Source organism: Passer montanus, unplaced genomic scaffold (assembly GCF_014805655.1).
Source record: "Passer montanus isolate IOZ18808 unplaced genomic scaffold, ASM1480565v1 scaffold21, whole genome shotgun sequence".
Lineage (NCBI taxonomy): Eukaryota > Metazoa > Chordata > Aves > Passeriformes > Passeridae > Passer > Passer montanus.
In genome coordinates, this window is record NW_024366703.1 from 3954050 (window position 1) to 3968957 (window position 14908).

At 35.7% G+C, this 14908-nt stretch overlaps 1 protein-coding gene across 7 annotated transcripts in view; it reads right to left on the reverse strand.

Moving 5' to 3' along the window:
• The window catches only part of EXOC6 (exocyst complex component 6), an 86971-nt gene that overhangs the window by 28158 nt on the left and 43905 nt on the right, over window positions 1-14908 (reverse strand). For 3 of the 7 annotated variants that reach the window (XM_039708827.1, XM_039708826.1, XM_039708829.1), the window contains exons 18-20: window positions 12626-12805; window positions 9569-9598; window positions 3888-4029 (exon numbers count right to left, since the gene is read on the reverse strand). In XM_039708827.1, the coding sequence (XP_039564761.1) occupies window positions 3888-4029; window positions 9569-9598; window positions 12626-12805 (352 nt within the window). Of the gene's footprint in view, window positions 1-3887; window positions 4030-9568; window positions 9654-12625; window positions 12806-14908 lie in introns of those variants that run through there. The other 4 variants (XM_039708830.1, XM_039708828.1, XM_039708831.1 and 1 more) reach the window with 2 other exon arrangements.

Sequence of the window (14908 nt, forward strand, 5' to 3'; positions counted from 1 at the left end):
AGGCGGGACAGCAAAGCTACAGAAGTATTTTTAAAGGAAAAGCAGACAATCAGGTGACTATCTCAAGTGCCTGAGCCACTTTGCAGCCCTGTTGGATGCTCCAGCTGTTCAAACAGGCCTGGAGGAGCCTTGCTGAGGGAGCTGCAGCTGGCCAGGCAGCAGCCCCCAGCACCAGCAAGGTCTCGCCGCTTCCTGTCGCGGCCGCGCTGCCACATGCCAGCGGCAGATGAAGGATGGCTCCAGCCAGTGACGTTAACCTCACTGCCCAGATGGCAGAGGAGGCAGGAAAAGCAGGGGACCCCCAGAGAAGAATATGGTGCCTTTTCAAGGAAATACAGGTTCTGGGTTCCTCAGCTTCTGGCATGCCCACCTGGAGACCACTTTTGTGTGTGCTCAGCAGAGAACACTTTGGTCAGGAAGTCACTTGGTCTTGGATGCTGCTGCTCTCCACACAGTGGGGGAAAGGAGGGACTGCCAGGAAGCCATACAGAGGACTGATCAGGGAAACACAGAGTACCCAGCTTTGCACTAACTCTCCACTAACCCTTGCTTGCTCATAGGCAAGACCCTTTCACCCTTTCACATGTGGGTGAAGAAGGATGCCCACTCACCTATATTTCATTCTGTTAACTAATCCTGCCTCACAATTCATCTATATTAAAACACATTAAAAAAAAAAAACAACCAAACATTTAGCTCTTCCAACAATTACAACTTCAGACAAGTTCAAATTCCTTAATAAGAAGCTGATGTAAGCTAAGTAGATCTGGATGGTATCTCTGAAAAGCTCATTTTTTATTATGCACACCTTTCTTCCTGTAAAGTGAAATACAGTAACCCACATTTGATTTTCATCTTCAAGAAATAGCAAACACCCCCTTCCTGACCCATTTCCTTTCTTGGGGAAGCAAAATGTAATATTCAAGCAAAAGACTACTCTTTGGATTTTATTCAATGGGACTTAGTATGTTCTATTTTCTGAACAGTGCTTCAGGAATCTCAATCATCTTAGTGAAAATAAGCACTGAGAAAGAATAGTACAAAATACAGGGGTAAAACACTGCTCCAGGTTATAAAATTTGCAGAGGAAGTAGAGAAATACTTTAATTAGAACAGGACAAACTGAAATCAAACTGAAATTTTTTGGAACGTTTGGAAGGAAACAAAAAACGTGCTAGAAGAAGAGTGAGATAATGAAGACATGTTTTTCTGAGAAGAGCACTTACTGATTTTAACAGATTGCTGGACTGTTGTTTGGACTGTTGATTGTTTTTAAATAGAAAAGTAAAAAACTAACAAATTATCACATTGTTCTGATTTTATTTAAATCTCTCCAGTTCATATTAGAAAAAATAAAATTATAATATTAAAGATCTGAAAAAAAATCTACAGTATTGGCAAGGATTTTTAAAAGTTTGCCTTCAGATATTAATAATTTTCTACATGTAATCTAAATTCTTAGTTCAAAATTCATCTGACTATACTCCATTGTAAGTAAAATGTCAAACCCATTAATACAATACAGTAGAAAACTCCCAACAGTTGTGAATTATTCGCACACTCTAAGCACTAATTGAAATGTCACTGTCGTATCCATTAATCCCAAAGCATCAAAGAATAAAGCTGGGGGAGGGTGATGAGCAAGAACATAAATCACAGGCATCACAGTGAGGCCTGGAATGTGCCTGTGATGGACCTTATGAATGAAACCACATCAGCAAAGCAGTCTGAGTAAAATCTTCTGTCACTCCTTTATTCCACAGACTGCAAAATGTGGTTTGTTGCAACACACTATTCTGACAAGCTTCCATAATTGCATTTAAACTACTCAAAGGGTTTCTGTGAAAAACTATTTTTTCTTCTAACAAGCTTTAAAAGCTTTTCACGTAGGAAGAAATGAAGTTCATTCTACTAGCACTTGTACAGCCCATGTAGGAAATTACACGGTGGTGAAAGAATGCATTTTTCAGTTTTTAAGTTACTAGCTTTCTGAAACTTTCTTATTTTGGCCAAAGTTTTGGTATGTCCTGTCCATGCCATATACTCAGAATAACAGCTACGTATGAAAAACCAAGTAATTTTGCAGTTATATTACTTTTTTATTTTAAAATTATGAGATGTTATTTAAATAAAACTCTACTAAGATTTCTTCACTGATTAAAATTTCTGCTGTGCATCAACCAAAGATGGTAGACAGAATGGTAATAGAAATTAGGATGATACTAATCAGGGCACATATCTGCCTTTGCCTGAGAAGAAAAACGTCTGAAAAGAACCCAAAGAGCAGATGACAGCTGAAAGCAGTGGAACTTCTCCCTTCTTTGCTGTGAATATGGTGATTTTCATACTGTGAAAATCACCTGCAAAACATGCATGTTATCCCCTGTACTGCTAGAAATCCCAGAGTGAAACAGGGCATTGGTCATCTACAGAGAGTAGTGAAGTACTGCATTGTTCATAGCTGATATTTTAAATATAAGAAACAGAATAATACTGTAATGGACAACTTTTCTTCACTATTACACCATTTGTTCAGAAGGCACATGATGGTTCAGTGCTTGCATTAATTGTGCTTCTTAAGATGAATGATTATGATGTCAATATTATGAATACTGTATAATTTCTCTTTTAACAACTCGTATCTTTTTTACATCTAGGAAACTACACAAATCCAGAAACACATTCCTATGTACCTACCTGAAAAGTACATTAATAAGTCTGCAACACCAAGCATACCAAAAGTAAGAAAAGTCAAACCATGATCTGTTTGCTTAACTTGTACAATCATGGAATTTTAATGTCACAATCACAAATACTCTATCAATTTGACCCTGATAGTCCTGCCAGTTTGTTCCATGCCCTGAAAGCCCTTAAGGCTGGACAGTGAGGGACTGTCAGAAAGATGCCTGCTCTACCTGTTACTGAGTTCAGCTGGAATGTAGCAAATAAGGTAGGAGAAGGAAAGACAAGTATATGGTTAAAATGTCAAAAATGCCCCTAAGTCTGTTCCAGTTTCCCATAGGCGTCTTCTAATGGAGTAGTCACCAATTTTTTTCATGTATCCAAACTAAAAGCCTCAGGATATGACTCGTATAACTGCCCCATTTTACAGCTGTCACCAAAATCATTGAGATCTATGCTTCAAATACATAACAGGAAAGATACATTGGGAAAAAAAACCAAACCAAACAACAAAAACAAAACACACACACAAAAAAAAACCCCAAACAAACAAAAAACCCCAAAACCAACAACAACAAAAAACAGAGCAGAAGAATCTGAAAATACACATTGAAAAAAATCTCTAGTGAGCCTTTCCACTGCATCTCAGCCATCAACTCTACAACCAGTCCTAACACCTATTCATGGAACTTCCTTCCTACAGATTAACAGCTCACCCTGAGCTCCCTGCAAAACACCAGGTAATTAGTCCTGCCTTCAGTAGCAATTCTAGGAGTGAGGAAACTCTACATAACAGCACATTTAAATATCTGTATCATGATAGATGAACTCAAGAGGAAACATTAGAATTTCATAGACATTTGACCTTTTTTTCTTAACCATTATAACTTAGTATTTATGTAGTAGTTTTGGGCAATTTTGTACTAAACTAAATCTTGATTGGATATAGTGATTATGATCCCATTAGAGTAACAACAATGAATGTTTTAATTTAGATATTTTAGTTGAAAGAAAAGTTTCATTTAAAAACTTCCCAGGAATGCCAACATACTTTACTTATAAATACTTTTACAAGAAGATGTACTGTAATATTACTTTCAATAAAAGAAAAAGTTTTAGTAGATTATGGAAAAGGATACTATATAGCTTACACTAAATAACTTTTTTCAATGTTAAGACAAATACAGATGGGAATATATACTTACATTCACACTGTATCACATCTAAATTAAACTGCTGAATTGCTCCCATGCTTATTTGTTTTAATTCACTGTCCAGTAGCATCTGCATTAGGGACATTGAAAGATGCTGGCAGGCTGACATGCAAGCTGTCTGGGCCACTTTTCCCTAGTAGGAAAAACAACAAGTTTTACAACAGAAACAAATGATACATCACTAAAGAACTGCTCATCTGATTTGATTTTAATATACATCCTAAGTCTTAATGATACAAAATTTAGATTAGAAGGAGAGAGATCACACTTCCTGTTATTTCTTGGACCTATTAGATTTGTTTATATTAGATTAAACAGAGAACTAGATTAAATAGATGTTAAAGCAATTATTGATATTTCTTCCAGCAATCCAACAGTCTTCATGAATACAAGGACATTTCCAAAACAACGACAATTAAAGTTGCTGAAGCATATGAATAGCTTTGTGGATTTATTTAAATATTTTTAACCCAAACAGAATGAAAGCAAGAATGTAATGAAAATCAACATGCAGCATATTTTTAACAATAGCAAATTAAATAAACCCCCCAATTTTATATAAACCAGAATGATTGCAATTGGTTGGGGCATTTCTTGTAAGAGCTTGTGCTAATTGTTGGTAGTTTAACTGCTCAGATTCCATCTCAAAATTTGTTGCTAAAATATTTTAAAAATTCGTGCTTATCCATCATCTCAGGTGCTTAATAAATCAGTGCTGTCAATGATCAACTACTTACAAAATGAAATGTAGCCCTCTGCTGTACAAAATAGAAATAATTTCCCAATCACAGTCTAGCTGGCAATATTGCTCTCCCCATCATCTACATGTAATTGAGACAATTTTCCCAACATGAGATCAAAAAACAAAACACAAACTCAGATATTAACCTGAATAAATTATTTAGAATTTAGTACGTAAAAAATTAAAGATAACAAAATTCCACCTTCAAGTTAAGAAAACCAGTTGAGACCAGATACCAACCCAGATGGCATTATTCTATTCACAGCACTGCCATATCTTAAAACAGAGTGATCTTGGGTGTCAAATGCAACTCTATGAATCTCTAGTTTAATGTACTGAAACCACTCTTTTCAACTGATGTGTGCGTTACAATGATATTGAAACAAAGGTAACAACACATTCACACAAAATAAATCATAATAATCTAATAGAGCTACTGGAGCACACAGCACTATTGTTTTACTTCTATCAAACAGCACAGTGATGTCACCTGTTTCTCTAAAGTAATGGTTCCCCAGCTGTTTTCTGCAAAATCAGGTTGATCCATTCACTGTTGACTCCCAGAAACACATAAATAATGAACAATTATAATGGACAGGTCACCGCCCCAAAAAGTTTGGAAAGTTCTGCTCCAGCATCTAAAGAGCCAGATCTTGTCCTTAATATGTCAACTTGCTAAGATGATTGAATTTTCATGTGCAGAAAATTTTCATAACAGAAAGCAAATTTGGCCCCAAATATTTCACACTTTAAAAATCCATTAGTTGTTAAAAGGAAATTAAAATATAGCAAATACAATAGAAAGCCTTCAACTCTCCTCACATTCACACTGAAACATTAAATGGCTGTTGCTAATTCTTTTCTAGCATTAGGACACCTTGAACTATAAGGACCTTTTTATCTAAAATGACATGTCACTTTCTTAATTGAAAATCTCAGAAAAGCAAATAACATATTTGAGGAAAATAGATGAACTGACAACAAAGAATGTAGGAAACAATACAAGAACAGCATGCTTAAAAGTCTCCCAAACCCAACAGCAATTATACTGGGAGACATGCAGCTCTATTCCCCAAGCAGAACAATATCAATATGAATGGGGGGGGGAAGAAGAAAAAAAGAATATACAAAAAGGAAGGAAAAAGAGAGGTGAGAAGGGGACTAAATGGGCCACAGTTCATGTAATTACAGTGTAGTGCATTTGAAATACTTAATGGAAATGTCATTTTGATTTAATGGAACAACTAGTGCATCTCTGTTTAATGTACTGCTCCATCAAATCAGCTCCATGTCCTATTTATGCTGCCACTATAATGTAATAAAAGTTCAACCAGATTAATAGGTTGTCATGAAAAATTTTAACATTCAGTTTATTTCATATAGAAACAATGTGTACTCCTCTGTTATCTTAAATAAATGACAGAATTTTGTATTTCTAACAAGCATGTGTAGTTAATTGTTACATTCTGGCAAATATCAATAGTACTGGAGCACAAGATAATGGTTACAATACAGAAATGACACAGCTAAAGCCACTTGGACTTTAAATAACTATCAATACATGTACATTTAATGTTGGTTTTGAAGTTTCATAAAATGGAAATATCCTAACAAATAAAGTATTTCCAACTATGTAACGTGAACTACAGGCTTATTGTTCAAATGACACATCAACAAATACTACAAGTTTACTATACACAGTAGATACTTACTAAAAATCACATAATATTCTCAAATTTAGAGAAAAAATAAAGCTACACATATTTATCAAAATGCTGAATTTTAACTAAGAGAAATGTGAATTGTATTGTTATCCTCTTCAAAATTCAGTGCTTCCCAGTTCAAATTACACTGGATGTACGATACCCAGAAAACAATAAAATTAACATTTGTGTTTGAAAAATAGGATCTAGCTTAAAATTCATTTCCAAATTTCCAACATTCCTTGCCAATTTTTCATAAAGCATTTTGAAGAGGAAATATAAGGATTTGCGAACATAGCAGTAACGTTTATTTTTCAGGATTGACCCAATATCAATTAATTTTAAAACAGTCTTGATGTTTGGGTTTTTTTGCTTTTTAAAATTACTATTATTATTTAAGGGGGTGGGGTGGCCATGGTTATCTAGCAATTAAATACCTATATTCAACAGCATGCAGAGATTCAGCAGGCTTCTCACATTTGCCCCAGTTGCCTCCCATTTGGAGACACAACTATTGTCTCTGCTGTGTCTATGCTAATTGCTCCTATCTACAAAACCTATTCTTCCACTCAATCAGTGTAAAGTTTAGGAAACAAGGACCCTATTCTATACTCAAAAACACCTGCTAACAGTGTTAAAGGCAACTGTTTTTTCACCCAGCCTCCACATTTTGCTGAAATACAAGTTTGTAAAAAGAGAAAACCTTTAGACAAACTTCTTATATTTCAAAGGAGCTTGTAAAGAGAATCTGCTGACATATTAAATCCTTTTTTATAGGGCCCAAAAGCTTTTCTCCTAAGAACAATTGTAGTAAAGAGACATTTGGCTCCTAGGAAATTCCCAAAGGGTCAGCCATATGCATCCTTCCACGGCACCTTCGCGGTGCTGCTTTCTAAAGCCCATGCTAGCTGTCTCAAAAGCAGCTTTCATCATTCACTGTGGTGTCAGTCAATATGATTTATGGACTGCATTCAACAAAGTCAAAGCATATAGAATGAGAAATATGACTACAATCTGCTAATTTGTTTTGTATTGAGCCACTTAGGAGTCAAAGACCTGATGTCAGGCTGAGACCAGCAACACAATTAACCAGCCAGTGACAGATTCATCCATCCTCCCTGCCAGGCTGTGCCAATCAAAGACAGCATGAAGCAGCAGTTGAAGAAGTCAGTAAGAAAACCCATTCTCTAAGTAGCCTGTGGAGGCTGTTGATTGACAGTTTTTGAATATAGCTGCAGAAAACCACCACCCCTTCACCCTCACTGCAAGCTGTGAAATTAGGCTTTTGCTGCCAATCACAGAAACAATAAAATAACACAAACTGCCATCCTCAGCATAAAAAGAAAATAAAAAACTTACCCATTAAATCTAAGATGCTAAGGTGAAGAATTAATTTAGCAATATGAAATAACATAATTCTTTCTGAAAATGCAATAAATTAAACATACAAATCTTATCACACAAGGTTAAAAATTCCAACTTTTGAACTATTGATAGAATACAAGTATACTAAAAACATGAATGGAATTTTTAAGAATCAATTTTACTTCCAGTCTCTGCCTTAAATGCTTCTAAAACAATTAAAAATACCTAACTGAAGGGAATTTGCAGTGGCCTCTTTTCAATGGCCCCTCTTTTCCAACTTTGTATTGACAAAGCACACAGCTAGAATAAAAATTTGGCTAATTCTAAACTTAGATTAAAACCACTTACATATAGACTCACAAAATGTCAATTTAACTCATCTGGAAATACAAGGAAATATTTTTCCCTAACTCTTCAAAATAAAACAAAAAAGAGTGGTTCCTTAACAACAAATTTGATCATCCAGTTTATGTTTTCATGAGATCAATGACTGTATAATGAAACTTTAATTTGCTTTTTGATTCAAAGCATCTAATGGCACTATAAACTGCAAGGCTAACTTAAAATGGGACATAAACACAATCCCAAAAGATTAAATTCTTGTGAATTCAGAAACAGAACCATTAAAAACTGCACAACTTTCCAATTATAGCCTTCCCAATGCCACACAGCTTCTGTGTTCTACATTGCCGAAATTCTGCCAGCTCTCGATTGTGAAGCAACCAGCAGCCTGAGACCTGTACAAAACTAACAGGAAACATTTCTACACAAAATACAGGGCTTGTGACACCTATTAGCTTGACAGTTCACCAGCATGCTGAGTATTCAGATGATGGAAGTGTTGATTGGAATGAACCACCATTGTCATTTTGTCCAACCTTCTACCTGGAGCACTGTTGCCAACACTACTTCAGGTCCATAGACCTTTTTTCCTCTGGACCCTTCAAAGTAACAGAGGATGGAAATTCAGCAGCCTCCTTGTGCAATCTCCTTCAAAACTGCACTACTCTCTTTAAGCACACCTTCCCACTAATATCAAATCTCCACCTCCCAAGCTTCAACCTGCGACCACAGCTATGTCTGAATTTGTCAGTCCAACCAAGAAGTTTGGCTCCACCAATTTTGTATTTGTTCTTCAAGAAGTTGTAGGCTGCCACTGGCTCCCTTCAGCCTTCTCTTTAACAGACTAAATATTCCACCTCCCTACACCTCAACTGGTAACTTGTGCTCTAGGCTCCAAAGAACTTGGGAGCCCACTGCTAGTTTCATTCTCCAGGTTTTAATAATTTAGTAATATTAACCTCATCACTTTCAGTATCATGACAATGTTTACGCCATATGAAAAAAATTCACAACATGAAAATAACCAGGGAATAGGAGAATTCTTAAATGCAATTCATCAGCTTCTTAAAAAAAACTGAAAAAGCAAATAAAGAACACCAGTACACACATTCCCTTGGCCCCAGACAAATGCAACAGAGGAACGATGGAACTTTCACTGATTCTTTATTCAGCTATATCACTCTATCCTAATTCTGTATGCATGTCTCATAGCTGTATTTTGATACTCGACCTCTCTTTCAAGAGGTCTCAGTCTCTAAATTACCTCATTTGGGATGCAAGGCACACCCCATCAACCTTCTGCAAGGTTTTTAGGACTCCTGCTGTCTGTCCCAGTATATGAAACCCCAATGTTAGTCATTAACCTGATCCCTGCATGCATCCACACAAGGTACACAGCAAGTTATCAGCAAAACAGAAAGAGTCTTTTTATTAAATGATTAAAAATTGAAGCAATAAGCCTGCAGGCAGTTCATAGTTTTTCTGTTCACATGCTTTTTCTTCATCTTGCATCTACTTACCGACATAGCTGCATGGTCATTGTTGTTATGCTGAGAAGGAAACCAGTAAGGCAGTCAAAACAAAAAAATTAAGATGTACTGTCAACTTCAAAAAAAAAAAAGAATAAAAAAATTGGTAGCAATAGAAGATAAGAAAAAGCGTACAAAAGAACAATTCCAGCTACATAATAGTATCTTTTTAAACCTCTGAACTTATATGGTATTTTGTTGAAGTGTAACAAAGAGACTATAACTTAAATAATACTAATTTGGCAATAATATGTTTTTCTGTAATAAGGAACTGTATGCCAAAATGCCAAGTAATAAACTTCAAAGTGTCTGTTGAAATGCCTTTCCAAAACTTTTCATTACAAGAAAGAATATACTTCAAAAGTCTTAGGTCAAAAAATAAATACCATGTTTACCATTATGGCTTACACAGGCTACCTGTATGTTATTAACATACTTCGTTCCAGCAAGATTTAAAATGGCTCAGGATAGTAAGAATGTAAATATAACATGACCCATTAATAAATTTAACATTAAACTTATACTATATAACTGTAGGGTTGAAGAAAGCTGTTTTCTTTTCCAATATTGCTTCTTAAGTGCAGTAAACAAACACAGAGGAGAAAGCTAACATGCAAAACTTCAGAGGAAAAATAAGCTTTGGAGACACAAGACATTTCCAGTGAGTCAACAGAGATATCAGACCCCAACTAACTTATGTCACTTTGTGTGCAGATTCAGTACAGTTCACAATCCACTTGATTTGAGAGTTCTAATATTCTAATGAAAATAATACAAATTGCAGAAACATAAGATATACAACATAAGATGCATTTTTGAAAAGTTTTGCTACAGCAGTACAGAAATACTTCAGTACAGCCCCACACAGAAGCACAAAGGGAGACACATCCCTGTGCATTTACACAGCTTATACATACAGCGGAAATAAAACAAGATTCTAATGAGAGGAACCCAGTGACTGCAACAAAAAAAAAAGTTAAAGAACATATTATAACACTTCTACAGGCAGACTAGTGTTTCAAACAATACCTAAGAGAAAGTCAGTGACCCTGGGGTGTGACAACAAAGAACCACTGTGGCCAGCTAGGGTCCCTAGCCCAATGCCCTCTAACAGAATTGGGTACTTAAGGGTAGAAGTGAAGATACCTCTCTACTTGTTCCTCTCTTTTCTTTACTAGAATTATGGCAGTGTGCTAGGAATTTGTTCTTTGACTGCTAATTACAGAAAAGGTTCTGACCAACTATTTTGAGCAGTGGAATGTTTCTGCCAGCTATACAAAAATGGAAATGACACTGTGACATTATTGGGATAATTCATTAATGAAAATTAATTCTAAACTATTCCAAACCTTAATTACAGCATGTAAAAATCTAGCTCAGTTTTTCACTCCAAAGCACTTATTATTTTAACAAGTTATAGAACCCGGTTCTGGGGTAATCTTGGAAAACACTTTTACCATAAATTTCTCTTAATGCAAATAACTTATTAGTACAAATCTAACTAGAACCCCCATAGTGTGCACACATTTTCATGTAAACTCCACAGCTCACACACAACATTCACAGGACTGTATGTTTCTACAATCGGCCAAGATAGGACAGAGACCAAGATGCAGGATAAGTAAAAAATTACAAGAAACCTCTTGCCACAGCAGACTACTTGTCCATACAGCTCTACACCCTGCCTGTTACCTGAGCAGAGTCTGAAATTACAGAATAACCTTTCTACAGAAACTAGCTTTTTCCAAAGGCTGACTTGTACCCCCAGGCACATAATTCTATACTTTCCACACTTCTTAAGTCCTAATGCCACAGCTGCTTCTTTGCATTCCTCTTTACACATTACTTAGTTTTGTCTGTGGCTCATTTCTGAACAGCCATTTAGCAACATACATTGCTGACAGACCTCTGTACATCCTGCTCTACAAATTTCACATCCCTTAACGGCCATATGCATATGGCCACTGAGGAGCAGTGCCATTTGTTCACACTGCTTTGTATACCAAGTTACAATGAATTACACTATCTAACAAACTTGCTATTCTTCATCAAAAAACGCTCCACTGAGTTGGCACAGAAGCACATGCCTCACATGACACATTCACATCAGTATCACATGATACAGTTGGAGTGGCCTTTGTCTTTGAGTGAGTTAAAAGAACAGGAGCCAGAAGAATCACAGCCTCTGTGTAGTATCTGGAAGACAAGATCAGCCTGCTATGCCAGCAAATTCAACATCATAAAGAAATTTTTTTTCTTTGAGTCTGAAGCCTCAAAATTCTATGCATTGAGGACTTACTCTTTATAAGCACTGCAGGTGGGCAAAGCACTAACGCATCAGTGTGACTGTAACAACCAAGGACAAGCTGATAAAAAGCAGATGTAGCTTGAATTACTTACTGAAGTTACTCCAGAACTAGAAAGCTACAAACCATTATGATGGTAAGTCAAACTAGAAATAGTCTTTTTTATCTGAAAGCAAGGGGAAATCAGACCACAGAACGTAACAATTCATACATAAGACAGGTTAAACAGTACCCTTTTTCCTGGGACAAAATAACATATTTGAATATGAACAAGGATTCATTCAATTAAGCTCTGCTAACTAGAATCAAATAACTTTTTATGATGAAAAATATTTAGCTAAAAACCTTGGAGAACACAAGACCTCCACAATCTTATGCACAAATGCAGGGTTTACACCAATTCTGCAATTTTAAAACCAATGTATGTGCACACAAAACCAACATGGTACACCAAAAAGTCTCAAGAAAACAGCATGAGTTCTTACACTATTTGTAAATTAGGTGCTGGTAACAATATTTAGACTAGTAATTGAAAGTATTTTCTAAGAATTCTGGATGGGTAAGCTCCACCAACATACTGATATACATTTGACAATATTTCTGTGCTGAGAAAAACTTAAAAATACATCTGTCAGCATGTGCTGCACAAATAAAAAACCAAAACCTTTTGTTCAAACCTTACTGTTTTAAAATAAAATTATGATCAAACAGTTTGAAATTAAACTTAATTTTGAACACTTACAGGTAAATGAGTAAAAACTTGAAACGTGCTTCTTAAAAAGTTGATTAGGTCCATTAAGTATCCACTGGCTCTTCCATCTGACTCAGACATTGTCCAATCATAATCAGCAATCTGAATAAATTCATCTATTTTTTGGTTAAGTTTTGTATATATTTCTCCTTCTGCAGCATGCCTTGCATCCTGAAAAAAAAGAGTGCAATTCTTGTCAGAATTATAAAATATTATTAAACGCAGATAAAATTATATCCATCAAAAAAACTCAAGTCTTGTGTTTTTCTTAGATTAAAAAATATTTTATTGAATTTGGTACTTTAATGTACTTTAAAAATCACCTTTAATTCTGCCTTACAAATTTATTAACCCTGACACAAAGTTGATTTTTCTTTTAAAGAGAAAATAATAAAAGAACCTAATAATTTTGTCTTTTATCAACAGAGGTCAAGCAATCATGATTTTTATGCAATTACTGTCTTAAAGCTGCACATATGAAGAATACTCATAATTTTTCATCTTCCTTTAAATATCCAGATCATCACATACCATGATGCAGAGCACTCCCCTACTTGCTCCTACTTTTGTTCTGCCACACTCTGGATTCTACTTTTTGGAACAGCAAAGTCCTGCATTTACTGTGACCTGAGTTTACCATGCTGTCTCTGCCTCGTTTGTACAAGGGACATCCTCAGAGATCCAGTGGGATCTAGAAGCAGGTGTGTGTGCTGCTGGAAAGTTGAGTTTTTGCCAGCCTGGAGTTTGAAGATATTGAGATCCTTCTAATTTGGGCTTGACATAAAATTTTCTTAACTGATATGAAGAAATAATTCAAGTAAGACATCTGATTTAAACCAAATGGATCAGTTGTTCAAGCTTTTTAGAGGGTAAAAATAGCCTGAATACACTGAAGTAATAACAAAGCAGATGAAACTCCCATCACTACTTTCCTCTAGAAGAAAGCAATCAAAAAAACATGGCATTTGAGAAAAGCATAAATAAGAAGTGCAAAAAGAAAAAATAAAAATATTCACATTTATCTGTGCTTAAAGGTGTCCTCACACTGAGTGTGCCAAATTTAGTCTTCAATCAGGCCCTAGGCCGAGAGGCACTCTAAGAGTAAGCAAGAAAGTATGTGGTCCTGCCATAAATAAATATCAAAGTATGATTCCCTAAAAATAGCATTTTTACTGTCAAACCAACTTGAGAAAGGCTCCACTGAACAGCTCTCCAAATCCAACATGCAAGAATCTGGCAACCTGTCATCATGTCAAAGGAGTATGTGGATATGCACAATTTTGTAGATGGCAATGACTAAGAAAGTTTCAATTGAAGTCAAGTCTACATATAAAGTTTCTAATTAACAATGAAACCTCAGTTGCAACAATTTATAATGATGGGACTTGCAAATATGTCTGCCTAGGCTCAGAGAAAAATGTCTTCAATTTTTTTCTTTAGGTTTGGATTTTTTTTGTTTTTAATCTAAGTCATTCATGGAGTGGTTGTATTACCTTTGACAATTAAAATTATTTTCTGGCAATGGCAAGACTAGTCCTTCTGGTTTTGTCTCGCATTAAAAAAATACTGTGTAGATGTAAAACCTCATCTCATGGAATGTAAACGTGACCAATGCTGCTAATAAAAGGAGATTTTGGACCACTCTGAAAGAATGGAGGTGACACAATTTGCCACTAGGAGATGAATTTAATAACACTAGAACATACCAAACTCTGTGAGGGCCCAGTTGGGGAACTGTGAGCAGTTTTTCATTACAATAGAAAGGGAAAAAAAGAGGGATTAACAAGAAAAGAATTTTCCACTATAATTGGAGAACGTTGTGCTAACAAGTTGTGCTCCAAGTAGACAGGAGAGAAGCCACACACACAAAAAGCCCTTCTGTTTGTCAGCATTTATCCCGTATTTTTCCGAAATGCAAACTCACTTAGAACAGACAGTATTGAATCCCTCCAAAGAACTTAGTTTGTAGGAGTGTTAAACATAACTGCTAAACAGCATAAGCAATCTACAAAAAATATAATGCAACTTGCAAATGCACTTATTAACGTATTTCAGGGATAAAGAATATCTCACCTTTTACTGAAATCAAAGACTATGGCTGTATTAAGTGTTTTTGAATGCATGTTTGATTGGTAAAAAGATAATGAATTGCCCTTAGAGGAAAATAGCTATAGATACACAAATTCCAAGACACACATGCAGTACTGGTACACAACAAGCAAAATAGGCACCCTAAACCAAAATCAGTAAAACTGCTGGGAGGGCAATGGTAAC